The sequence below is a fragment of the Myotis brandtii genome, unplaced genomic scaffold (assembly GCF_000412655.1).
Source record: "Myotis brandtii unplaced genomic scaffold, ASM41265v1 scaffold1282, whole genome shotgun sequence".
NCBI lineage: Eukaryota > Metazoa > Chordata > Mammalia > Chiroptera > Vespertilionidae > Myotis > Myotis brandtii.
Window position 1 is genome coordinate 152250 of NW_005354519.1, and position 9602 is coordinate 161851.

General features: G+C 48.6%; 1 protein-coding gene across 1 annotated transcript in view; it reads left to right on the forward strand.

Annotated features, from left to right (window-relative positions):
• The window catches only part of LOC102242106 (chromosome unknown open reading frame, human C8orf74), a 22989-nt gene that overhangs the window by 12115 nt on the left and 1272 nt on the right, over positions 1-9602 (forward strand). The window contains exon 3 of the mRNA XM_005859631.1: positions 2075-2229. Coding sequence (XP_005859693.1) covers positions 2075-2229 — 155 coding nt within the window. The remainder of the gene's footprint in view (positions 1-2074; positions 2230-9602) is intronic.

Consider the following 9602-nt stretch of genomic DNA (forward strand, 5'->3'; position numbering starts at 1 on the left):
AGTTTAATCCTGCTCCACTCTCCCAGCCATTCTCCAGCCAGCGTCCAGAGCCCTGGGCCAGAGGATGGGGAAGAGTCAGGACTCGCTCAGCAGTGCGCTGAGCTCTCTGACCAGGAAGAATCGGTGGATTCCCGAACAATTCACAGCCCTGGGGAGTTGAAATGCTAGTAGCCTCTTCACAATATTGAAAATGACGATCCCGGTACTAACTGATTGCTTACTGTGTCCCAGGCATGGTGGGAAGCTCTGTACACACACGCCCTCCTCTGATGCTATGAGGTGCGCATTGTTATCACCTCCGTTTCACAGATGAGAACACTAATGCCCACAGAAGCAAATAACCTGTGCAAGTGATCAAGAAGCAACATGTGGGCCCATATCGGTCTGCATTCCCAGTCTGGACTTTAACCCGGCACCCCACACAAGCTCTGAGAATGACCCCCAGCATCAATGTCAACTCCAATCCAGGGGCTGCCCCAGGCTCGCATGACCTTGGACAGTGTCCACATGACCTTGGACAGTGGCTGAGAACAGAGCATGTGGCTGGCAAGATGAAGTGCTATGGGATCCTTGGTCCCGTGATCACAGGACAGCAGGGAAGGTTTATCCAGCCAGTTTGCTCCTCCCGTGGCCAATCCCAGGCAGTGCAGATGGACGTCAGACCAAACCAGACACCCACTCTCCTCTCCCTGCAGCTCACCAGGCAGCTGCACCATGGGCACACCTGGAACGGGGTGTTCCACAAGGAACTGCTTGCTCTGCAATGGAAGGAGGGGAGGCCAGCAGCCCAGACACCTTGGGACAGGCAGGAGCTGCAGGACGTGGAGGGCGCTCGAGCTCTCACCCCAGGCTCCTCCTGCCTGGGTCCAGGCCAGAGGTTAGGAGGGCAGCCACAGAGCAAACTTCCCAGAGCAGAACCAGATACGTGTCTCCTCACCTAGCTCATTCCTCCCCTAGGCAGGCAGCACCCCCACTCACCCTTCAGAGACATTTCTGACCGACCAAGAAGCCTCAGGGCCAGTGGGCAGAGATGAAAATCAAAACCAGTCCCTTCCCCACAGTGCGAGTGGTGACAGGCCCTAGACCACCAACGCCTGGGCTGGAGCTCAGGTCCTGATTTTGTCACAGTGAGCCTTAGGGAAGGCCCTGCCTCTCCCTGGGCCTCAGTTTCCCATCTGTGGGATGAAAGGACTAACTAGCTCAATAGTTGCCAAAATATGTTCCTTGGTCCCAAGAGACTATTCAACTCAAAATAAATTTGAGAAACAGGCATATGCTCAACCTTTTCTGGCCTATGAACACATTTTGCTGGGCCTATTAGCATATTACGGGCTCTGTTTAATTTGTCTTGATCCAACATATTCTAGTATCTACCTCCAAGAGTCTGCAAAGAGAGCACAGAGCCACCAGGAGCTGGATGGCTGCAAGGGGCGTCCCTGGGTCAGGCCCCGGTTTGAATTTTCGCTCTGCCACTCGCCATTTGCAAATTCCCTCACCTTTATGAGCCTCGGTTTCTTTCTTAGATAAACTCAGGATGATGCCTACACCTGTCTCACAGAGCCGGGAGGGGTGGAGCTTGCGGTGACCCAGGGCCTGAGGGACACAGAGAACACTCCCTATATGAGAGTCATCTGCTACTTCAAAAGCACACCTGTCCTCTGAGCTGTCACTGTCATTGGCACTTGGGGTGAATGAGTTTGTCAGGGCTTTGCCAAGAGCAGAAAAAAAATGGGCGAGGGGCAGCATTCAGGCCACAGGAGGGGGTGGTAGGGTGGGCCCTGTGCTCTGGTCTGCTTCCCACCATCTAAGGTCAGCCCTGGTAGGCGCTCAGGTATTCGGAAAGGTAAGCCAGCCAGGCTGTGACCTGACTTGGTTCCTCCCCTGGGAGCCAAGGCGGGGGCACGAAACTGGTTTGTCAGGGGGCACCTGTGGCACCTGGATCCTCCCCCTCACGCCCACCCAGAAGGAGCAGCCCCTGTTCATCTCCCAGCCCCAGACCCGAATGTGAGGGGCAGTGGGAGGGGGCCCAGGGTGCCTGGTCCATGCCCCGTGCCTTTTTGCCCTGATTCTGGAGTGTCTGGTGTTGTCACCCACCCCCGCTCTTCCCTGCTCGTTGCCCTTGTCCCCGAGCAGGTGCTGGCCTCCAGGGGCTTGGGGACCATCTTCAGGAAGTTCCCAGCAGCCAATGCAAATGAAGGCCACTCCCTGTTATTGAAGAACCACTTGCAGGTACAGATCTGTCTACCTGGCAGCCAGAGGCTTCTCCGGAGACTTAATCCTCTGAGTCATCAAGACTTCTCAGCCTGCGGCAAGTGGAGAGTGGTCTGGGGGCCAGGAAAGTGTGTCTCACGGGCCAGCTGGGGATGAGCTTTGTTGAAAACCAGGCCTGCCCGAGTGTCTTGGGGTTGAGCGTTAGAATTATGTCCAAGGGCGTCTTCCCTGTTGACCCGGGACAAGGTTCCCACTTGTGTTTCATGACCTCCAGGCTGAGGCCACAGCTCACGCCCAGTGTGGGGCCTCCTCCAGGATGCCGGGCAGCTGGGAGCTCGAGCGCACACTAAGGGCGCTCAGCACTGCTGGGCCTGGAGACCTTGGACCAAACCTGAGCCGAGTGCATGGCTGCTGGCCAAATAGAGAATGCTAGGGGCTGGCCTTGATGGCGAGGCAGTCATGGGGGTGAGGGGTGCCGGTGACCCAGCCCCATGAGCTACTGGCCGAGCTGGGGGAGGAGTAGGACTCTTTCCAGCAGTTCAACCTCCACGGAGCCCAGAGGTGTGGTGATTCACCTGACAAAATCGATACAGTCATTTCCACACCGGCCTGGACTCCAGCTTTGATGATCAGAAACGGGTGACCTCACCCTGCCCCCACTCTCTGGGATGCCTTCACTGGTTTCCCTGTTGGCCTCCAGGTGCCACCACCATCTCTCGGAAATACCCGTCTGACCTCTCACGTCTCATCTTAACACCTCTGAGTGGCTCCGAAGCTCTCAGCTACGGTTCATAACTTTTCTGTGGTTCTTAGTTTGATGATTCTCTCTATGCCAGTGGTTCTCAACCTTGGCTACACATTAGAATCACCTGGGAATCTTTTTAAAATCCTGATTTCTGGGCCTCATCCTCCGGAAATTCTGTTTCTTTGTTATGGGGTGGGGCCACAACATTAGTAATAAAGAAACAGAATTTCCGGAGGATGAGGCCCAGACATCAGGATTTTAAAAAGATTCCCAGGTGATTCTAACGTGCAGCCAAGGTTGAGAACCACTGCTCTATGCACACTCTCCCCAGAAACATATGCGCATGCAAAATCCTGGACAGTGCAATTCCTGGGGGCCCCACGGGTCCTGAAGCCCATCCTTGGATATCCTCGGGTTCCATGAACTCGGGCTTTGGGATGAAGTGTAGCTCTTCCATGTGCCTTACACATGCTTGCCTTTTGCAAACTGAAGACCTCAAGTCTCCTGTCCCCCAGCCCCGATGCCCGGGCTCCAGCATTGCCTCCCAGGAGCCCTGAGCCATGGGGACACATGCACACAGCCACACAGTACTCCGCTTGCCTCTAGCCTTTTTCCCGTCTGTTCCTCCACTAGGAATGCCATCTCTGCCAAACTCATCCTGTTTCTGGGCTCCAACGTCCTCTCTGCAGGAAACCTTCCCTGGCACCCAGCCCCCAGCATCCGGGGGCAGAGCGCCTCCCATACCTGGTCTTATTGTGCTTCCTCTTCCTCCTCTCTGCACTTGAGTGGGTGCCCGGTTTTGCCCTGGGCACTGATTTGCATGTTGCCTTTAGAGGAGCCCTCAACACTTGTTCTGTAATTGTATAATGTATATGAGCACCATAAGAATAAGAGACTCCATATGGTCCCTTTTAACCACCTCTCTCCCAAAGTAAAAGAGGAATAGAACAAAATGCCCACCATACCTGAGCAGCACGAAGCTCACATGTGTGCAGAAAGGGACCCAGCAGCCATACCACTAGTGAGGGGACCAGGGTCCTAAGGGCAGATGCCACGTGTCAAGGTCACTTGTCAGAATAGGGCCTTTGGGACCTTTGGCACCATCCTCCTGCAGTTGGTCATTTGATGACTCAATGGTCCTTGTGTGCCAAAGTCTGAGTTCTTTAGGCTCAATCTGGGTCATTGATCAAAGTTAGGAGGCAATTCCCAAGCCAGTCCCCAGCTTGAATCAGCATTTTTGTGCTGATGTATATGTGTTTTGTGCATGTGTGCATGCGTGCTTGCGTGTGTGTGTGTGTGTGTGTGTGTGTGTCTGTCTGTGCCGGGGGGACTCTGTGTTTTTAGAAAGCTCCAGCTGATTCTGGAACATAGGGGTCCTGCTGGCCCTGGGCCCCTCCCCACCACCAACTTGAGACAAAGGTTCAGGGGTGAAGAGGTCCCCGGGATCAGCAACCTGGCTGGCTTATTTCCCAGGACAAGGCCAAAGAATGCAGAGATGGCTGTTGTTGAGGCTCAGTTTCTGAGGCACAATGAGAAGCTGTGAGAACAAATGAGAAGATGGGAGAGAGTGCACCTCACACTGACACGCAGGCCAAGGCAGCAGCTTAACCTGTTACTGTTGTTTTCCTCAAGAGCAATTTTTTTTTTAATATATTCCATTGACCTTTCACAGAGAGGAAGGGAGAGAGACAGAGAGTTAGAAACATCGATGAGAGAGAAACATCGATCAGCTGCCTCCTGCACATCTCCCACTGGGGATGTGCCCGCAACCCAGGTACATGCCCTTGACCGGAATCGAACACGCAGGCCAAGGCAGCAGCTTAACCTGTTACTGTTGTTTTCCTCAAGAGCAATTTTTAAAAAATATTTTTGTGTGTGGTTTTCCACCAGCTTTATTGACATATTATGAACAAATTAGAGGCCCTATGCACAAAATTCGTGCAAGGGGCTTGGCCCTCACCCCCAGTGGCCTCTGCCTCGGCCCTCACAGCCCCAGCTTCATCGAGAAGGTCCTCCGGAAGGATGTTCAAAAGGATGTCCAGTCTAATTAGCATACTATGCTTTTATTATATAGGATAATTTCCAGTTGTCAGTAATTCACAAATATGTAAGGTGTACAAGGTGACATTTGATATACACTATGAAATGATAACCACCCTCAGGTTAATTAACATATTCCCTACCTCACATAGTTACCACTTTCATTGGTAGTGAGAACATTTAAGGTATACTCTCAGCAAACTTCAAGCACTCAGAACAGCATTGCTAGCTATAGGCACTACGCTACACAGCTGATCTCCAGGACTTGCTCATCCTGCGTAACTGGAACTTGGCCTCCCTGAAGAACAAACATCTCTGCATTTCTCCCACCCCCAGCCCTTGGCAACCAGCATTCTACTCTCTGCTGCTATGATTTCCATTTTCTGAGTTTCCACATCTAAGTGAGTCAAACAGTTATTTGTCTTTCTGTGTCTTATTTCAATTAGCATAATGTCTTCCAGGTCCATCCATGTTATTGCAAATGACAGGATTTCCTTCTTTTTTATGGCTGAATAACATTCCATTGTGTGTGTGTATCACATAGTCTTTACCCGTTCACCTGTCGACATTCAGTTAGGTTGTTTCCATACCTTGGTGAGTGGTACTAACGCTACAGTGAACATGGGAATGCAGATATCCTTTCAAGAGCCTGATCGAATGACCTTTGGACACGAACTCAGACATGTGATTGCTGGGTCATATTGAGGGGATCTTTCAGACATTTTTTTCTAATTGCCCACCCCCATCAAGTTGTAATGCCATAGTCTATACATCTGATTACACACTGGATGTGTACAGTATCTGCTTTAGTCACAAAGAAAGCTTACTCTTTGTATTCAATTCAGGGCTAAGGATGACTAAATAAAATTTAAGGATGACTAAGTTAAATTAAAAATGAAAAGCTATCAACATCTAACCTAACATTGTAACTATACTTTCTGAGTAACTTTTAATGTAATTTATTTACCTACCTAAATTGTAATTGTCAAATTAAATATGCAAAGGAGCAATTTACATAAACACATAATAATCACAGCAATGCAACAAATCTTATATCAGTTGAAACTGTCACTTTTCTAGCAAAACAATTGATAAAGTTAATTTCTTTTTTATTTTTTTATTTTATTTTTTTTCTCTAATCACCATTTAGTCTCCCTATTCCCTCTTCCACCTCCAGATGAAGTTGATTTCTTAAAAATTCTTTTCACTAAACTTCTAACTTTTGCTTGATATGGCAAAAGAACTAGTTTCTAGGGAGTGTGGGGTGGGGTAGTTCAGGAGGCCTCTGTGGGAAAGTGGCACTCCTGAGGAGTGAGTCCTGCACAGGGCAGGGCACCCTAGGCTGAGGCTGGTGTGCCAGGAGGAGGTGGGGGGCAACCAAGTCAAAAGGAAGAGATGGATGAGCCCCGTAAGACTTGGACTTTCACATTGTGAGGGATGCCAATGGCCCCACCCACAGAGCTGATGCTTCCGTGGTACAAACAGTATTTGCCTAGTAACTCTGTGACACAAATCTCCAATATAACATCTATCTCTCCAATCATCTCACACTCCTCTCTTAACAGACTCCCTTTTTTACACCCTCATCTCCATCCCAAAGGGTTTGAAGTGAGAACAATATAAGGCACAGCTGAAGGAAGGCTTTACATGATCAACTGACAGTCTTCATGTCAATCATTCTTCGAGGACTCCGTCCTCACCTTTGGGGACCCCTGGACCTGCTGGGGTTGGACCCCAGCAGCTGAAGTTTTGACAAGTCCTGCAGGTAATCCTGCTGTACCTTAAAGCTGGGCAACTGCCAAAATAGCTGGTGACATGATAGGCATGCTTCCCCCTCAGTTCTTTAGGGGTTAAGCTCAGTCTGGACTCCCCTCAGAGAAGGGGATCTCTTTCATTTCCCTGTGGGCTTCACTCTCCAGGTTGAAGCACATTGCTCAGCATTAATGTGAACTGTGACTTTTTTTTTAAAACAAACCAAAGACAGCATTTGGCATTATTGGTAGTCTTCTGGATAAAAACTGAGTTGAACAGTAGCAATCTTAAGCATCATAATTACAAGCTTATTAAAAAAGAGCACAGTCCTTCTAGGCTAGGGTGTATCTTTGGGGATTTGGGGTTGGGTGTGTATCAGGGACCCTATGTAGGATGGTGTAAAGTTTACACTGTAAACAAGATAGATGCTGATTTCTCTCTTACGTGTCCTGGTCTGGAGCTGACCGCAGAACCAAACTCCCTTTGCTTTTGTTTCAATATTTGGGGGGCTTATGTGATCCCCGGTGGCGGCTCTGGGGGTAAATGCAAAGGCATGTCCCTTCCACTAAAGGGTGACCTTGTAGTTGAACACATTCATTTCGCAGACTTCCCACTGGACAGAATGTAGTGGTGCCGCCACATCCAACCACAAGGACAGCCGAGCAGTGTTTATTTTAGTTAACCAGTTGCTCCTCCCTATAGACAAAGGAGAAAATGGATATTGGGGGTGGGAGGGGGACATTTAACAGTTTCTGATGCATAGTAATTGCTGCCTGTGTTCACTTTCAGATATATTCTGTTCAAGCCATGCAAAACCATTGGCATCCCTTTATAAACCTACCTTAAATGATCTCAAGTTTAATGATTGCCCAATTAAGAGGGATATGTGAACATTGGTCCTAGTTCCAATTTCACTCTCTTCTTACCATTAAAGTTTGGTGCATTGAAACATAGTCTTGTCTGTGTAAGAATTTAAATGTATGATAGACAGGATGTAAACAACCCAGTACAAGACTGAATTATTAACTGGGAGTGGGGATCAGCTCAGAGTTGCACCTCACAAAATATTGGAGCAAAAATCCCCTGTGTGTTAAATGTAAAACTTGAAACCCTGGGGAAGTTAGACTTCTGGTATCCTGGAATGGGGGAGGACATTTTAGGAATATAAGTTTTAAAAGAAAGAAGAAAATTGATAGTTTAGACTAAGTTAAAAAAAAAAAAAGCAAAACAACTAACATTCCAGATATGAAAAGGAACCACTGAAGGGCAAACTGGGGTAAATATCTTTCAATAGTTCTATAAGGTAAAATAGCAGAGCTCTTAAAAATTATACAAAATACCAATAGAGTTAAGATGTGGTAAGGATGTGAACAGAGGTAGTATCACATGAAGATTGTGTATTGCAGTGGCCATGATACAGTTGTTCTAAAATTCATTATTATTAATCTTTTAAAAAATTGGTCTTAGAGAGAGAAAGGGACAGAGGAAGAGAGAGAGAAACATCTATTGGTTGCCACCTGCACCGGGAGTTAAACTCACCAGAAACTCACTTTTTAGCTATACATAGGCACTGATAGCATCACTGTTGGATCATCTTTGAACACACAGACATGTGACATGGGCATATGTATGTACATGTACACATGTATGAGGGGTAATAACCAGATGTGGCATTGAAATCATAGGGTCTTTAGTTTTTGCCCTGGACAGTGTAGCTCAGTGGTAGAGCATCAGCCCACATACTAAAGGATCACAGGTTTGATTCCTGGTCAGGGCATGTACCTGGGTTGCAGGTTCGATGGGGGTGTAGGTCGGTTATGTACCGGAAGCAACCAATCTGATGTGCCTTTTTCATATCGATGTCTCTCTCTCTCTCTCTCTCTCTCTCTCTCTCTCTCTCTCTTTCTCTCTCTTTCTCTCTCAGTTTTCCCTCCATCCCCCTCTACCTCTGAAAATCAATGGAAAAATATCCATGGGAGAGGATTAACAAAAATGAAGGGGAGGGAGGTATTTCTGAATTGTCAGGCAAAGAGTAAATGGCCCTGGAAAGTATTCAAATAAAACATTGAAAAAATCTCTAAAGAACAATAAACACACCAGAAGGAATGATACTCTTCTAAAGTTAAGTCTCCCAGGTAAATAACTCGTCAGGCTGTTACATAATCTTAGTGCATTAAGCCATCCAATGGGGACCAACAGAACCCAAGTGGGAGCTTGTCTCCATGCCCTTCCAGGAATCTTGCTCTAGAATATGTGGGCAAAGACATGGGTAGAAGGGGATACCTCCTGTCCAACTCCAACCCACACCACGCCCCTCCCCAACACACACACACACACACAGCTGTTTCTCCCTGCTCCTCCCAGCTTCCCTGTGGGTCTCAATCACTTTGCTGCTGGTCCCTGCCAGGTGGATTGTGGCTAGGGTCCCCTTCGCTGTGTGCCCCTGGTGGTGTGCCTGAGCTGGAGACACTCAACACCATAGAATAAACATGGTGCATCTTCTTAGAGCACAATCTTTCCTAAGGATTTAGGGGAAGAACATTATTTTTATATGAAAACTAGAGGTCTGGTGCACGAAATTTGTGCATGGGGGAGGTCCCTCAGTCCGGCCTGCACCTTCTCGCAATCCAGGACCCCTCGGGCTATGTCCAACTGCCAGGATCCCTGTGGGATCAGGCCTAAACTGGCAGTCGGACATCCCTCTTGCAATGCGGAACTGCTGGCTCCTAACCACTCACCTGCCTGCCTCATCACCCCTAACTATTCTGCCTGCCTGCCTGATAACCCCTAACTGCCTCTGCCTGCCTGCCTGATCACCCCTAACCACTCACCTGCCTGCCTGATCACCCCTACC